Source organism: Cydia pomonella, chromosome 4, assembly GCF_033807575.1.
Source record: "Cydia pomonella isolate Wapato2018A chromosome 4, ilCydPomo1, whole genome shotgun sequence".
Taxonomy (NCBI): Eukaryota; Metazoa; Arthropoda; class Insecta; order Lepidoptera; family Tortricidae; genus Cydia; species Cydia pomonella.
The window spans coordinates 22,797,569-22,815,587 of NC_084706.1; the positions used below are offsets into that span (position 1 = coordinate 22,797,569).

The 18,019-nt window shown below is 38.3% G+C and overlaps 1 protein-coding gene across 1 annotated transcript in view; it reads left to right on the forward strand.

Annotated features, from left to right (window-relative positions):
* The first annotated feature begins 3,432 nt into the window (after positions 1 to 3,432).
* Positions 3,433 to 18,019, forward strand: part of LOC133517275 (fatty acid synthase-like) — a 39,458-nt gene continuing 24,871 nt past the window's right edge. The window contains exons 1-6 of the mRNA XM_061850508.1: positions 3,433 to 9,573; positions 10,049 to 10,815; positions 10,895 to 11,125; positions 12,660 to 13,287; positions 13,516 to 13,709; positions 14,144 to 14,372. Coding sequence (XP_061706492.1) covers positions 9,426 to 9,573; positions 10,049 to 10,815; positions 10,895 to 11,125; positions 12,660 to 13,287; positions 13,516 to 13,709; positions 14,144 to 14,372 — 2,197 coding nt within the window. The 5' untranslated portion in view covers positions 3,433 to 9,425. The remainder of the gene's footprint in view (positions 9,574 to 10,048; positions 10,816 to 10,894; positions 11,126 to 12,659; positions 13,288 to 13,515; positions 13,710 to 14,143; positions 14,373 to 18,019) is intronic.

Here is an 18,019-nt window from a genome sequence, read left to right on the forward strand (position 1 = left end):
TTTTTGAGTAAGGGGGCTAAACTTGGGCCGCCTTATTGAAGAACGTATCGCAATGACAATCTGGGTAAAGTATGTTGGGGTAATGCCGAACAATTTTGGGACCAATTGAGAGAACTCGTGAGAAAATGTTTTTTCGAGATCTCAGCACGTGACAGATTCTTGAAGTACGGAGCGAATTGTTAAATAATAACCGTAGATTCGGCCTGAATTTTGGTTATCTTCAATATAGAACGGTTTCAGTTTTGTACCTGTGTAAAGAGTAACGAGTGTTTTGCCATCAAGGGAGAACATCGGATGGTGAAAAAAAGTTGCTTGAATGGAAAGAGAATAAGGTATCACAAAGAAATAGGTCCGGTGTCTACCCTTCTCCAATGTATATAAATTACATTACAGCCACCAATAATTACAAACTTAAAAGTTGTCAACGAAAGTTTTTTTTTTCGTAATTTTGTATCCGATCTTAACCCTGATACAAAAATTGGTAAATTTATGGCTCTCAAACTTTGATACCTATGTCATAAGGCAATTTGATAAGTAAACAATGTGCTAAGAAACCTCTTATTGTAAGGTTTACCCGAAGTAATAAAGTAAGAAAAACCACTAAAATAATAGATAGGTCTCGAAGTTTTGACAATTTAAGATCTCGTGAACTGTACAGGTTTAGTGAAAGTGTAAATGTATTGTTTATTGAAAGTTAAGTAGGAGGGACAAAAATCGAAATAAAAAATAATCGTGCCCAGTCATTTTTAATGAAGGTCGCCAAAAAAATAAGAATCAAACTAAGAAATCAAAAAGACTAAGTAGTTCTTTAAAAAGGTCAAGGTTTTTTTTGTACTACGTCGGTGGCAAACAAGCATACGGCCCGCCTGATGGTAAGCAGTATCCGTAGCCTATGTACGCCTGCAACTCCAGAGGAGTTACATGCGCGTTGCCGACCCTAACGCCCTCCCACCCCTCGTTGAGCTCACTGAGAGCCCATCTTGAAGTATGGAAAATAAGTAAAATTGCGATTTTGTTGGTATAATTTTGCAATTATGTATATATATAGTTGATATACAATGTTTTTTTTTATAAAATGTAAGGATCGTATGTAAAGAGTAAAGTAAATATATAGGAAAAGAGAGCCCTCTTGAAGCATTTTAAGGAAACTAATTTCGAAGCCCTATCTCTATTTTGTATCCTAAACTAGCTATGTATGTATGCGTGCACATCTACATATGCGTCCGTATGTGTAAGTACTTTATTGTGAAAAATTGCTCATTTGCTATCTATTTTACTCGATTTTGTTATACAATTCAACATGTATCATCATCCCTATACAATATAAATACTCTTTATTGCACACCTCAATAAAAGAAAACAATACAAAAGAAAACAGAAACATAAGCACAGGTAAACAACATGCGGTCTTATCGCTAAAAAGCGATCTCTTCCAGGCAACCTTTGGGTTGCGGAAATTAAAAAAATTACATTGTCAGTAAGTAGGTGTACATACACATACAATATACAAACATACAAAATAGACTGCCAAAATCTCTTCCTTTTGATTGACCGTCGCGCTGGTAGTGGTACTGGATAAAAATAATGGTACGAAAGTGTGATCAAGAAAACAATAAATGTGATAATTAAGTAGGTCGGTAGGTATATTGAAGAAAATTAAAAGTTTGACAATCACTGCTGTTTTTGAAATAGGTAAAGATCGGATTGTTTCTTTCCGATCTTTACCTGGAAGGGTCAAGATCGGATAGCGGTCTACAGCAGTGCTAGGTCTGTTAACACAATTACAAAAACAAACGCAGTTACATCACGATACGCAAAATAAATTACAGGTCGAAGATCGGATAGAAGAAAGAATTCGTGAAATTTACCTCGCTCTCTGTGATTGCGCATAGCACAAGCCCGACTCCCTGGCAGTCGAGGTGCAATAAAATGGCGTCTTACACAATGTTGCCAACATTAAAAAATAAAGCCAAATTAGGGAGAAATGAATGTCCTACGTTCTTCACACGCATCCGGTATTTACCCAACATACCTTAATCGTTGAACCGCCGCATTTCAAAATGGCCCTTATTTTGATATCGGCTAGCCGTAATGTAATACGGCGGATTATACAATACGACTGCGATACTTATATGTATATAAATCCCCTCGTCAATGTAATTTCATTTAATTTGCTATCTAGTGGCAAACATCAATGTAGTTATCTTTTACTTGTGACGCACAAGTGTGAGCAATGTGAAATACTATATTTCTAAAAAAAATGCCTTGTTTATTGTGATTATACGTAGTAAAAGAAAATGTGATTATTAAATTATAATACGAAAGGTGGTCAAATCGCAAAATGCTGTCGTTTTATTTAAAATAATGAAATAATTAGACCAGTTCCGAAAGTACCGGGAAATCCCGGTTCTTTAAAACAGTACCGGTTCTGCAATCCCTAATAAGGATGTTATGCCCATCACTATTCCTTCTGTGTACGTATATTTAGAAACTGTCTCCGCCTCCAATTCGTGCGATAAGGACAACTGCAGCTCGGACCGAAATTCACACGCAAAAAACTCAAAAATCGAGGTTTCGCTCTCGACTGTTTCCTCCTCCAAAACGCAACCAATCATTATGAAATTTTGGAAATTGCAAGAGGAAGAAATAATCTATGCCGCTATGTTTTGATTTTTTGGATATTTGTTGTCATATTTGTATACTGTGCCTTTTTTTAAAGCCAATTCAATTGAGCCGTTTTTGCGATTTTCGAGGCGCTGTAATTTTCTTCAAAATAAAATAATCCAAAAAAGCAAAACATAGCGGCACAGATATTGATGATATTGATCTTATTTGAAAAAATCATTGCTCTAGGTTAAAAATCCAGGGAGGAAACAGTTGAGAGCGTTTGTATGGAAAAATCACAACTAGGAATTCCTCTTAAATAAATAATCTCTGTAAGCCCTAAATTGTTACATTACAAATACAATTTGTGCCACCAATTCGAAAAACCATCTAAGGTCAGTATGGGTAAGTGTAGCTTCGGGACAAGTGTAACTGACCTTCGTATTTTAGAAAACACATTGTTTTCAGCTCATGTTGAACCTTATAATGTACCTTGGGGCACAGTTCGAAATCTAACTTTATGATAATGATTTATGTGTTCAAACTGTTCAAAGTTTAACTTTGACAAAAGTATGTCGCACTTACTCATATTGACCTTAATCAAGCAATTAGAGTTTGTGTAAGAAATCATTGCCGATTTATTTTTATTTTATCATCGCAACACAATAATTAATACTAATATAACTAACCTAACTTAACGGTTACCAAGTTTACCAACTGTATGTTTGCACATGACATTACAAGGGCATTTTACAATGGCGTATTTCACATACGTCGCTTCGTCACGCCTATGAAATCGAATATTATATAAGTACAGTCAGCTAAGAAAGTGGTTTACCACTTTTCGACTCTATTTGTCAAGTAATAGAGTCGAAAAGTGGTAAACCACTTTCTTGGCTGACTGTACCATAGTAAAAATCTACTTACAAAAAGAAATAAAACTAAATAAAACTTTCGTATAAAAATAAATTGCCGAGTCACTCTAAAAGCGTCGGCGAAAAGGTAGAACGCCTAAAAGTACCTTACCACTTGCTGTTATGCAGTCTTTTATACGTAAAATATGATTATATTGCACATTTTACTCGTATAAACAACAAACCAAATTAGTTTTATACTTAAAACGAATTAAAAGATAAACTGTACGTCAAATGGCGGTAAATGGAACTTTTTTCACGCATGTCACGCATCCGTACTTTTTTTAAATTCAGAGACAAACTAGAGGACTTCCTGTTCGAGCGTCACCTTGATAGTTATAATCTCGTGATTAATTCCTTTGCTTTTTGCTCATTAATACTGTTTAAAGTGTAATATCGATAGCTTATTATATTATACAGTAAATTAATGTGGTAGTGTGTAGTGAATAGAGAATTAAGTTTTAAACGCGTTCAATCACCATTTTGGAACAACGGCCGGTAGTCCACGGGCTACTTGTAAGGCCCAGCTATTGCTTTACAAGAGCTAATAATATAATCACCGTACACTGTCGTGTACTAACCGTCCAATTTTAGTCGTATTTAAAGCTCCTAATACCTTGACAGAAGCCATATTTCAAAAGAATAAGAAAATAATGAATGAATGACAAATTAGTCGGGGGCCGATTTCCGTTTCGTTCGATACAAACTAACATGCGGAATTCGTCAAAACTGTATGCAATTGACATTTAATTCCGTATAAAAGTCATCTCGACTGATATAATGGAATAGAGGTCAAATCGAATTGCTTTTTTCAGAGATGTTTGAAATTCGAATGTCATTACATTACCAAATCGATTTTGATGCAATAATGAAACAATCAAAATATTTTCACAGATAAGAAATTTGTTGTAACAAAGCAGTTTATCTTAATGTTGGCCATTATTTATGGATTTTTAAGGCATCATAGAGGGTTTCTGATATCTATGTGTGCAGATTAAATAATTTCCGTGGAAAGTTTTTATTAAGTTTTATTTTATGATTTTTTTTAAATTTTTTGCATGCCCGTTTCAAAAGTTAGAAGGGGATGGGGACCATTCTTTACACTTTCGGAGCGATTATTTCCAAAAGTATACACCGAATCAAAAAGCACTGTTAGCAACCTTATTGTTATTTTTAATGACCTATCGACTGATATGGCACATGTTTATTATTTTTAGTTAGGTACATGTATTATAGAGCAGGGATGTCACGAATGCGAATACGAATACAAATGTTAGGGAATATGTAAATCATATTATCATTCTTAATTAGAAAAAAAAGCAGTTATATGTACTAACATATGTTAACTTAGAACGGGATATTTATAGCGTTGAAAAATGCTGTCTACTTATCAAAAATAAAAATGCATTACTTGAAAATAGTTTGCGCGCATTGCCATGCCATGCCATGCACACTGGAAGCACCAATTGACAAAATACCAAAAACGACAATCTTCCGGAAAGACTATGCCGTATTGCTAACGGAGGAACCGAAAGAAGGATTAAACCAAACAAACTTAAGAATTTTCACAGACGGCTCAAAAATAGATGAGGGGACAGGATGTGGTGTCTTCTCAGAGGATTTAAATATACACATCTCAAAGCCACTGGGTGAACACAACACGGTATTCCAAGCTGAATGTGTAGATATAATAGAAGCTTGCAATGCGATAAAAAGACGACAAGTAAAACATGAAAATATACTAATCATGTCAGACAGTAAATCTGTACTACAAGCTCTATGCAGCGACAAAGTCAAAGTCTCACCGAAGTGAGCAAGGAAGGCAACAGAGTAACGGCACACTGGACAAAGGGGCACAGTGGATCTAGAGGAAACGATGCAGCGGATGAAGTCCTCTGCTAGTACCTCTACAGAAGTACCTCTATCAGTATCCTACATAATAAACCAACTTGACCAACACCACAAACAACTACACAATAAATACTGGCATAAATTGGACACATTTAGACAGAAGAAAGAAACTCTCCCGGAACTGAACTACAAGCTCACCAAAACACTACTGAAAAGACCCAGACAACAACTACGCAAAATAGTAGGATTAATTACAGGATATAACACACTAAACAAACATAGCATAGGTAAGACAGACAGCCCCATGTGCAGGGCGTGCATGGAGGAGGAGGAAACAGCAAAACATATTCTTCTAGAATGCAAACAGGTAGAAGTATACATGAACCTATGAACGCTGAACACACTGAAAGAGGTATTTAACAACTTGAAAACACTGTTAGGTTTTGTAGAGGAGCTGGGGTGGCTAGAGTAGCGGTACCTTGTTTCTTACGCAAAATAGGCACAATTGATGTCGAGTTGCGGAAAAGGCCCTGAAAAACGAACTAACTAACTACTGCCATGCTGACGAGAGCAATCGCGGGCGAGACAGGACTCGACCTGCGCATATTCGAATTCGCAAAATTTGTAATCTTTTGATAAGTTCCCATAGCTTTTTGCTCCACTGGAGTCAGCGCTTTGCAAAAAAAGCTTTAAGTGCTTTAGAACCGTCAGACTGTCCCATTCTTTTTGATGTTTGGACTTAGCCACGGTCCTTAATAGCCATTATAAATATTATGATGGTTCCCTGTGAGAGCCCTACGAATAGTTCCGGACCCTATAAGGTTGGTTACAGATCCGGCTCTGGCAAGTTCTTCTCCATTTTCATTGCCTATGTATTGTGCGTCATAAACAAAAGATATAGGTATGTATATCGTGTGGCTTTCATAACCTCTATCAATATGATTATTAATGGTCTGTATCCAATCGGTATTAATACAACAAATATTTGAAATGAGCTGTTATTTCCAAACCTCAAGGTTACATATGAACATGTTTGCAAAATTTTTACTTATTGTTCTGCTCGGAACTCGTGTAAGACGTTTGAGTTCATCGGAATTATTGTGAGTATGTAATTATACAATATCGACGCTGGAAAGGAGAAATGGAATAAGCGACATTTTAGAAATATTGAGTTATATACATCGTTGGAATCGCCAAATTTTTTTCTGCATCGAATGGACTAGACTTCGTACCTATCTGACGACTATAGTGTCGCTTATCCTGTCGATGATTTAGAGAATCACTGGCACATTTAAATTAGTAAACGACTTGGTTTTTTCAACATTTTATAAAGTAGAGATTAGATGAAAGTTATTAGATGTAATAACCTTAGAGTTTTTTACTTATTTGTCAGTTCAGTTTTATCTTAACTTGGATGAGACCATATGGCTCGCACCACGCGAGTCTCCTCACGTTGTCTGTTTTCAATACAAATTTGAATACTCAAGCCATTTTGGTGGTTACACTGCTTTGTATGTGTGAGTAAAAATGTGTATGTGTGGGTTTTTAGGGATATGGACTGGTCGATTTTAATCATGATATATATCGATAAGCGTTACACAGCGGAACGAAATAGTGATTAATTGAAGCTTCGATATCTTCACTAAAAATAAACATCATTATGCCAATGGATAATAAAATAACTCAATTCGTGCGGGAAACATATTTTATTAGTTATTTATGTATTGTAACAAAAAATTCTATGTTTCTTTTCGTTTCAACCTGTACCTGATAACCACGATATTAAACGCGTTTGTTGTTCAATTTAGTTATAGTTAACCCTTTATAGTAAAATTGTAAGATGTCGATAGTTTAGTAGACACAGCAACCTGGTTACACATTGTTAATCGAGCCGAAAACTTCAAGGCCGTTTAGCGAGGTCGTGTTTCCTGTAACAGCAGTAATAAATAAAACTGTAAACTGTGTCCTCAAACTCACCGACATGTGTTCAGCAATTTTTAAAAATAACTTAAGTTTTAATTTTTATTACACATTTCAGTTAATTCTAAGACGCAATGTATTGCGAATTTTGTAACGCTTAAAGCGTTACAAGCAACGTCAAACACACTGATGTCAGCGTACATTGAAAATACTATAAATTTTGTATGAAAAAGATAAAATCTAAAGATTTCACAGTTTTTAAAAGTTGTAAATCAAAATTTATATCGTTTTAGGAGTACAATATATGGTTTAATTATTTGCTCGTGTTATAGGAAACACCCGGTATATTTTGAATACAGAACGTAATTATACTTAATTAGGCACCTTTTGAGAGGTATTACACTTGACATTTGATTTTGAAAAGGTCTTGTAATTAAATATTTCATGTAGATTTACCGATAGACCTGATAGTAATATGTTAGATAAATAAATAAATATTATGGGACAATCTTACACAAACTGACCTAGCCCCACAGTAAGCTCAATAAGGCTTGTGTTGTGGGTACTAAACGACGTTAAATATAATAGATAGATGTAAATAAATCCTCAAATATATAGAAAACATCCATAACTGAGGAACAAACATCAGTGATTAATCTACAAGTAAATGCCCTTACAAGGATTTGAACCCGCGACCACTTCTCTTCTTCTCTCTCTCGCCAATGAGTTCTTTATTCCCATAAACCTGCTAATTTGTTTCACTTGCAAATAATACTTAAGTGAAAAAGCATAAGCATCTTTAAATTATACCTCTGATACTATTTACTCACTTCGCAATATGCAATAAGACAAGATAGGTATCAAAAATTTCCACGCCGATTATACGCCGGTCAAATTTATCGGCGGCGGCGGTGTGGAAAAATTAATTGCCGGTGGCGGCGGCGCGGCGCACATGTCTAGTATAAACATGTATGTGTATGTTTTTAGGGATGCGGACTTGTCGATTTTTATCATGTTATATATCGATAATCTTTACACAGCGGAACGGAATAGCGTTTAATTGAAGATTCGATATCTTGACTAAAAATGATCATCATAAAAGTGCTAATGGATAATGAATACTAAAGTATTCCATTACTAAAGTAATATAATAAAATTACTCAATTATCGGATCGGAAAACTCATGGATTTCTGCCGTTGATTATTGTAATATCTACCTCACAAAATAATACAGGTTAATAAGAATATATAAAGTTGTGTTATAATGGTCATCTGTTCATTTTAGGTAGTTTAAACCCTTTCGAGTATATTTAAATTTGTAAAAAATGCCGATAGTTATCAATACAATACAATTCAATACAAATACTCTTTATTGCACACCTCAATACAGAAACAGTACAAATAATACAACACATAAAGAAGAGGTAAACAACAGGCGGTCTTATCGCTAAAAAGCGATCTCTTCCAGACAACCTATCCACCTCTCGTGATTACGTATATAACCACGATATTAAACGCGTTTTTTGTTCAATTTAGTTATAGTTAATCAAATCAAATTGTAAGATGTCGATAGTTTATCAATATGACTTTATCGACATGGCCACAGCGTCTGGTTACTCATTATTAATCCTACATAAAAATATGGCTGTGTGTGAGGCTACTGTGACAGCTGGCTTAGACTCCATCTTTAGGAATATAATATATATGGCTCGCACTTTCAAAAAATTATCAGATCTCATGTAGAGCCAAGATTCTAACTCGACACGTACAAACTATACACAAATATGTAAATATTTCACCTTACGCCCATGTGACGGTGCTTACCAAATGTTTTAAATTACTCTCTTTTTGTTATTATTTTTCATACGTTCAGAAAATGCCAAGCGAGGGAAAGAAATAGAAAAGTTTTAATAGTATATATTATATCGATTTGTACATATATTTATTGTTTTACTTGATATAATTACAGCATTTAAATACAATTTTTTTTTAATAAATAAGATTTGATTTAATAGCCTCTTTGCCACTATGGCCAGGAGGAGGATTATCCATCATAATAATGCGTATAATTGCGTAAAAATAAGTTGTAATACCTACATTACACAAGTTATTTTGTTTTTTTACAGGTGATTGAGGATGTCAAGCAACGTGAACACAGAAGACGACGTGATCCTGTCAGGGCTGTCGGGCCGCCTGCCCGAGTCTGACAGCATCGAGGAGTTCGCGCGGCAGCTGTTCGCCGGCGTGGACCTGGTCACCGCCGACGACCGCCGCTGGACACCGGGTGAGCATGCAGTGCAGGATGACTTGTACCCGTACCATGAGTCACTGAAAGTGTCAAAAACTGACATACACGCTATCGAGAACGTAATTTACTTTCTATACATCTCGCTTGCACTTATATGCGAGTACGAGCGAGATGTATAGAAAGTAAGTTACGTTCTCGATAGCGTTTTTGTCAATGCCGTACTGGTGGTAGCCACATTGGTGCTTGCACAATCGCACTAGGAATAAGGTCGAAATTTCTAAAACAATTCTGAAATTTGATACAGCAGGCGTATCAAATTTCAGAATTGAATCCTGTTTTCACGTCTAGATCATTTTGTACATGCGTCGCATCTTGGAAAATGTGATTCCTATTAAATGTGTATTTACGATAGAATATCTACCACCACCCTAAATCGTTTGCCCGCAAATGGCATATCTATATGGTTTGTTCATCTAGTGTTAACTATGTATCTAAACTATGATTGTATTAGGTTGGTACGGGTTGCCTGAACGGTGCGGCAAGCTGAAGGACTTGGCTCACTTCGACGCTTCATTCTTCGGCGTGCATCCTAAGCAAGCGCATTTTATGGACCCGCAGCTGCGTCTGCTGCTAGAAGTGACGCACGAGGCCATGGTGGACGCCGGCTACAACCCCGTCGAGCTGCGTGGCTCACGCGGCGGGGTCTACGTAGGACTCACCCGCCCGGAAAGTTTTGATGCGTGGTCCAGCGACAAGAACAAGATCAATGGTTACGCTGTAACTGGCTGTACCAGCTCTATGATCTCAAACCGGGTTTCTTACGCATTTGACTTGAAAGGACCCTCGATATCGATTGACACAGCCTGTTCTAGTGCTATGACCGCGATGGCTCAGGCTGTGAACGATATCCGTAGTGCCCGTTGCGACGCCGCAATAGTAGCCGGCACAAACCTGTGCCTCGATCCGGCCTCTGCACTTAACTACCATCGGTTGACCATGCTCTCGCCGGATGGTCGTTGTGCCGCGTTCGACGACAGTGGATGCGGCTACGTACGTTCAGAGGCGGTGGTGGCCGTGCTGCTGCAGCGCCGGCGCGATGCGCGCCGTGTGTACTGCACTATTCGAGGCGTTGGCATCAACAACGATGGCTACAAGGAGCAGGGAGTCACGTACCCCAAGGGTGCCATGCAGCGTCGTCTCGCGCAAGAGACTTTCGAGGAGGCTCGCTTGCAACCACAGAATGTTGTCTACGTAGAGGCACATGGCACTGGTACAAAGGTAAATTTTGCTTAAGAGTAGAGTACAATAATTTTGGTGTTCTGTGATAGTCTCTTGAGAAATAAATAACGTGTTGCAGGCTGGTGACCCCGAAGAAGTGAACGCGATTGCAGAGCTGTTTTGCAAGGACCGTCGGACGCCACTGCTTCTTGGCTCGGTCAAATCTAACATGGGTCACGCGGAGCCGGCCTCCGGGCTGTGTTCCATCGCCAAACTGGTGGTAGCCATGGAGCGCGGTGTAATACCCGCCAACCTGCATTTCAAAACACCTAATAAGAATATACCTGCGTTCAGGGACGGGCGCATACAGGTGATTCATTTTCATTTTTATTATTTTTATTATATTCATTTCTGTTTTTATGTTTGTTATTTTTGTTTTAAGCTGGCTTTATTAATTAAACAATAAAAGATATATTAAATAACATTATTATTAAATCTAATAATGTAAGCTAAATTGAAAGTAAATAAACCTAAAATAGTGCTCAAATAGATCTAATTTATTTATTTGCCGAAGCGTAGCGAAGGTCTACGTTTTGACTCGGGCAATCTGCTTTCGTATGTCCGGATGTTCTCCTCTACAGGTCGCAATTCTCAACCGATTCGCGTGAAATTTTGTAACCATATTCTATGATTAAATAGTTTTTTTTTTGATCCAGTTTTTGGAAATTTTTCAAAATAGCGGAGTCATGATACGTCGTGCCTAAACAAATAGCCGTATCGATATCATAAGAGTTTCTATCTTGTGTGACATATTTACAGAGTGATTTGCGAAAAATTCAGGTATTTTAGAATGCTGATTTAGAGGGTATTTACGTACACTAGATCTCTCTATTGAGATGTAAATCGTAAACCATGCAATATTTTGGGAAATGTAAATCATGCCTAACGATACATTTTACTAAATAAATACTTGGTAAAATAAAACTTGACCAAGTAATTATTTGCCAAAAAAGTGATTTGCCAAGTGTAAAATTGGGATATGCCAAACATTGTTTTGGGAAATGGTAATCTGGGCAAAATAGTTTGGGATGTGATACTGTAGGAAAAGTTTTTTGGGAATTCATTAGTAAACCATTTTCAACTCCTTCTGGTATCTTGAGGGCTCCCATACATTTATTTTCCTGCATATTTTTATTTTTTGCATAAATAGTGATTTAATGAAAGGCTAGTTAAAATACTCAGGAAAAAATATATGTCTTCATGACACAAATAAATGCCCTGACCGATTTTCGGAGCCAGGACCATCGGCGTCATAGGCAGAGTCACTTACCCGCTAGGCCAGACCGGTCGTCAATAAGCTAATATACCGATTTACTTGTACAGTTACGGAACCCTTCATTATGCGTGGTCCGACATACACTTGGCTGATTTTCTGTTATAGGTTTCTTTAATCGGTCGTGTCTTAATACAGGTATCTTGAATAATTAAAAAGAATTGTGACGTTAGGACTTGTAGGGTTAGAAGCTTTACTCTACATGAGATCTGATAACTTTTTTACAGTGCAAGCCTTATTGTTTCGTCTTGGCAACATTTTACATGAAAATGTTTTTTAAGGGAGAACAGTTACAGAGAGACACTATACGTGAAGACAGAGGTCTGGTGACAACAGGAGGTCTTATCGCTACAGAGTGATCTCTTCCAGACAACCTTTAGGTAGTGGAGAAATGATAATATCACTTCTATTGTTCTTGGTAAAGTATTCGTCATGAGTTTAATCTTTGACAGGTTTTTAATCAACCTCAAGGTTTGCCACGCTTACGAGTTGACAATTCACATGCCTTATATAAAAATCCATTACTGTTTAAGGAATGCAAGCGTAGAATGAACAATCTTTCACGTTGCAGGTCGTAGACAAAAACACAGAATGGCATGGCGGTCTGGTGGCGGTAAACTCTTTTGGGTTTGGAGGTTCCAACGCGCACATGATCTTGGAAGGAGGGTATGGGGCGCGGCCCCCGGCCTCCGCGTACCCCGCCCCGCGGCTGCTGCTCGCCTCGGGCCGTACCGGCGAAGCTGTCGAGCGCATGCTCCAGCTGGCCGCCGCGCACCCCTGCGATGCAGAGCTGCACGCTCTCATAGACGCCGTGCATGCGCGCGCTATCCCCGGGCACGTGCAGCGCGGGTACGCCGTACTGAGCCCGACATCTCTACAACTCGAGGTGTTAGAGAGCGAAGCAGAGCCGCGCCCGATCTGGTTCATGTTCAGTGGCATGGGTTCACAATGGGCTGGCATGGCGCGCACACTTCTACGCATACCGGTGTTCGCTGCAAGCATTGCACGGTCTGCGGCGGCGCTGGAACCCCACGGAATGGATCTCCTGCACTTGATAACTGATGCGCCAAGTGCTGCTTTCGATGACGTCATCAACTCTGGAGTCTCTATCGTTGCCGTGCAGGTGGCGCTGGTGGACGTGCTGCGAGAGCTGGGCGTACGACCAGACGGTATCATCGGACACTCAGTCGGAGAAGTCGGTAAGATCAACCCACACGCCTACTCCCTAGACAGTACATTGTTAGGTTATTCATTCGTATATCTATATAAGTAAAAAAATGAAAGATACATATAATAAAAAAAAAAAAACAAAAAGCAATGTGGGTTGCCAAAAAGCATGATAATCTTTGGGAGCATCAAGTACAGTCAGTAATAATTATGTAGGTTTTTAAAAGATAAATTTTGACACAAACTAATTTGCATTCTAGGATGCGCTTACGCAGATGAGTGTCTGAGTGCGGAACAAGCCGTGTTGTGCGCTCTGTGGCGCGGGCGCAGCATCGTGGACGCCAAGCTGCCCCCCGGGGCCATGGCCGCAGTCGGCCTCTCTTGGGAGGACGCCGTGCGCCGCTGCCCCGCGGACGTCGAACCAGCCTGCCACAACTCTGCAGACAGTGTCACAGTGAGGAAGCTCAGGGCCTAAATTGTAGGCGCTATATTTGCTTATTGTGTAAAGTATACGATGATGATGATAATGATGTCATTTATCAGTGTACTTATTTATAGGTACAGTACAATAATTAGGTACAGAATTTACAAAACAGTACCATCTTTTTCCAAAATGATTCAGGGACTTTTCGACCCCCTTTAACTTCGATAAGGATAAGGCTATAAGGCTGAATGTTTACGTCATGCTCCCTGTCAAGCCAATATTGTATTTTGGCATTTTTTTATTATACATATAAGGATTTAGTATACAAATTGTTACTTAATTTGTACTAACTCGAAAATTGTTTTACCACTTTAGTTTGGTAGTAAAAGCCAAATGAAGTAGGAGTTGCTTTAGAGCATCTCACCAGTGCCTAATTAAAATCTCACATATGTATTGCATAACAGGTCTCGGGCCCGCCAGCCTCAATAGAGAAGTTCGTGGCCGAGCTGACCGCTGAAGGTATTTTTGCACGGCGCGTCAACAGCTCGGGCGTGGCGTTCCACAGCTCGTACGTGGCGGGCGCCGCACCGCAGTCGCTCGAACGCCTGACGCAGCTTATCCCTGCGCCGAAAAAACGCAGCGCGCGATGGCTCTCCTCCTCGGTGCCACCTGAACAATGGGAATCCAATTTGGGTGAGTAGGGGAACATCGGGAACTTTCATAAGTAAAAACATACAGGTAGGCTATATCAGGGACGCAGTCGCAATGGAGTAAGTGACGATGCCGTAGTTTCAGGGAGTAAAGTTTTGAAAATAGAACCGCTTTTTTAGATAATAATACGGTTCCCAAAAAAATAATTGGGCCAAAATACTTTTTAATGCCTGATAGAAACTGTGTGCAAATTTTGTTTCGAGTGACAAATTAGTTAATAAAAGATAACATTTCATTACCTTTTTATATTCACACAGATTCATTAAAAAACATGGGATGTACCAACAACAACTGCGTTCGTTTACGAAAACCTTATATTTTATTAGAAAAAAAAAAAAATATTGCAGGAAGAGCATTGTTTAGTAGTAAGCAACAAGAAACTTTTTGGGAGTCCAAGTATCTTACATAAATATGACTTTATTTTGATTTCATTTTATAAATTATGCTAATCAATCTTTGAGGCAAAACAATAACGCAGTGGTAATAACACCTACAGTACGTAGAGTAACAGTTGATTTAAGGAAAATAAATAATTTTACTAAATGTTATGTTATACATTGTAAGTTCATTGTATTATATTGGACAATAAGTGTAATTTTCTCATGGGTTACCTGAAATTTTTGCATTTAAAATTGATTTTAATTTGAAAAGGGACATAAATTTTTAGACATAAAAAGTATTTTGGCCCAATTAGCAATTGGCCCAATTAGCAATGAAGATTTTACCTAGGGACATCAGCGATTCGAATTCTAATTACTTTTGCTCAATAGAAAAATCATGAAACTAGGTCTCAATTTAAAACCCACTACAAAAGTTGTAACAATTTATGCACAAAATCTAAAAATATACGTAATTTTTTTTATTTTTATTTATTTATTTATTTATTTTTTATTATTATTTATTATTTATTTATTACAGATAAATCACAATTACAGAATATTTGATCAAAAAGTATCGTTAAACCACAATGGTTTGTCTCGATACTCCATTCCGCAGTATTTAATAATTAAGTAGAAATACAATGCAATACACCTACTGTTTGACTGAACTCTGTGATTACTTTATCTTTTTTAAAACTTACAACAAATTAAAACTCAAATACATGATTTACGCAGTCCCAAGCACGCATATCCATATCGCTTACGTTCAGTGAGAGAGAAAAGAACCCGAACCTACGGGGCCATAACTTTTTGTGTGCGCTAAGTATAGCGTCCGAATTTGGCCCTTTTGTATTGTCCTTTGCGGCAACACAGCACACGCTACACTGTATTTTATGTGATACGTACCCGGTTTTTGAATGCCTAGTACAGTCAGCTGCAAAAATATGTATCGAGAGAATCGTCTCATAAATATGGTAATACGCTCTTATCTTATACCTTTAAACGAGCAATTCTTGTATATATATATATATATATATATATATATATATATATATATATATTTCTGTGATCTCGGAAACGGCTCTAACGATTTCGCAGAAATTTGGTATATGGGGGTTTTTGGGGGTATACAATCGATCTAGATTAGTCTTATGTTTGGGAAAACGCGTGTTTTCGAGTTTTCATGCGTTTTTCTTTCGACGCAGAATATGGTCGCTAATTTCGTATTACCGGCCACTGTCCGTCTGGTCCAGCAGATTAAGACGCGGACTGCTAAACGAGTGTTACGGGTTCGAATCCCGCCCGGTGACTAACTTTTTTTTTTTTTTATATGTTTAAGTTTATATATAATTTTTTTAATTTTTATTGTTTTAGACAAGTTTAATTGAGTAAAAAAATTTAGTTAAGATTATCACCTATACACCACCATATTACAATAAATAGTTATAACCGAGCTAAGCTCGGTCGCCCAGGTACTTACACTGGAATAAGATGCTATGGGACATATTTTTGAGTAAGATGTGTACACCCATATTTTTACACTTGACTGTACACATATTGGGCCAATGTAAGCTGCAAAATTACTTCCATTTATGCTTGTTGTAATATGTATACTCCCTTGTAGCGGTAAGAGCGTGCGACTTGCAATACGGAGGTCACGGATTCAAACCCCGGCTCGTACCAATGAGTATGTCGGAACTTATGTACGAAATATTAAACGAAAAACGAAATCGAAACCGGACTAAGTAATAATCCCAATAAAGCCTACTTCTACCTTCACCTCCTACACCTACCCTCACCTCGTATTTCTAACACTATCTACATCAACTATAAGAGGGAAGTTCCACATATCGCCCGCGGTCTTCATAATCAGGGCTATAACCGCGAAAATCGAAGATCGTCAATTGCGAGCCTTTTTCTTTGTTACCCTAATTACGTCTAAGTGAGAGTAAAAGAGAAAGATCCCCGCAATTTGCGAATTACGGTTCGGTAGGCCCCTGTCGCCAAGCTCACCATACTTATTAACCTATCGAATGAGCTAATGCTTTTACGGATACTGGAAAGCGATATGTAAATGTACTACATACCTATACGAGGCCTGGATGTTAGTGAGATGACGATATGAGTTGTGCTGGTGTCCGACTTTATTACCTACATATAACATGAGTATCACATCATTATCCACCTGGTTTCTTGAGCTTAATAGTCGCCTCCAAACCTCCCCTTATAGCAACCCCATTCCTCACACAAAGTTTACCTTAAGTTCATATTAGCCTCACTGGATCACTGTTCACTCTGAGTACTGATAACGTGGGTCACAATATACCCGAGACACATCATTATTCTAATAACACCATAAGAACGTTCTTGACTTGATCTAAAAGCAAATATCACTGCCGCGTCGATTTGTTCGCACACAACCTCCTTTTTCCTACTGTCGTTCTCATCTACCCTCTCAACTTCCCTCAAAAAATCCCAATAACCTAGAAGCGGTTACTTAAGTTAAACGTGACTACTAGCGCCATCTACTCCATGACGTTGGCAAATATTAGCTGGTTCGCATTCGCAATACGTTCGCGACACTCCCGCCCAGAAAGACAATGCTACTCTTAATTAAAATTAGATGTCTATAGGCAAACATATAAATAAATCAACAATCAGATAATAAGAACACTTGTGAATAACGATGTGTTTGAGCCGTCCATTCTCGAACCGCATGGTTCACCCTTTGCGTCGTGAATCGGCACGGCCTGACACTTTGTGCAATTTCTGATGACGTTACAGAAATGTGCTGAGACACTGCGTTTCTGAGATCGATCCAATCGTGCATCTGGTCTGAGTTGAGTTGTGAGTGATCTGTCTTGAGCTGATAAAGAACAGGATTCTGAGTCTGGTCTGAGCATTCATCAATGTTTGTGCTGAGCCAACTAATAACAGGATCCTAAGACTGATCTGAATACTGATCAATTTCCGTACTAAACTGATTGAAAGCAGAATCCTGAAACTGGTGTGAGCGTCCATCGATATCTGAGCTGAGCTGAGTGGGATCACGGCTGCGAACTGTCATATTTGGTCCATTACTGGTCTCTCCGTCAACCCATGACCAATGTTATTTCCTACACTCCCGCGCGTACGGTTCTAGATTGTTCCGAGCAGTCCCTAGTTGCAATTTAGGTCACAAGAAGAGACCGCGTCATGCGGCCCATGTGTCAGAGAGTGGCAATGCGATCTGATATCAAATATCGGTAT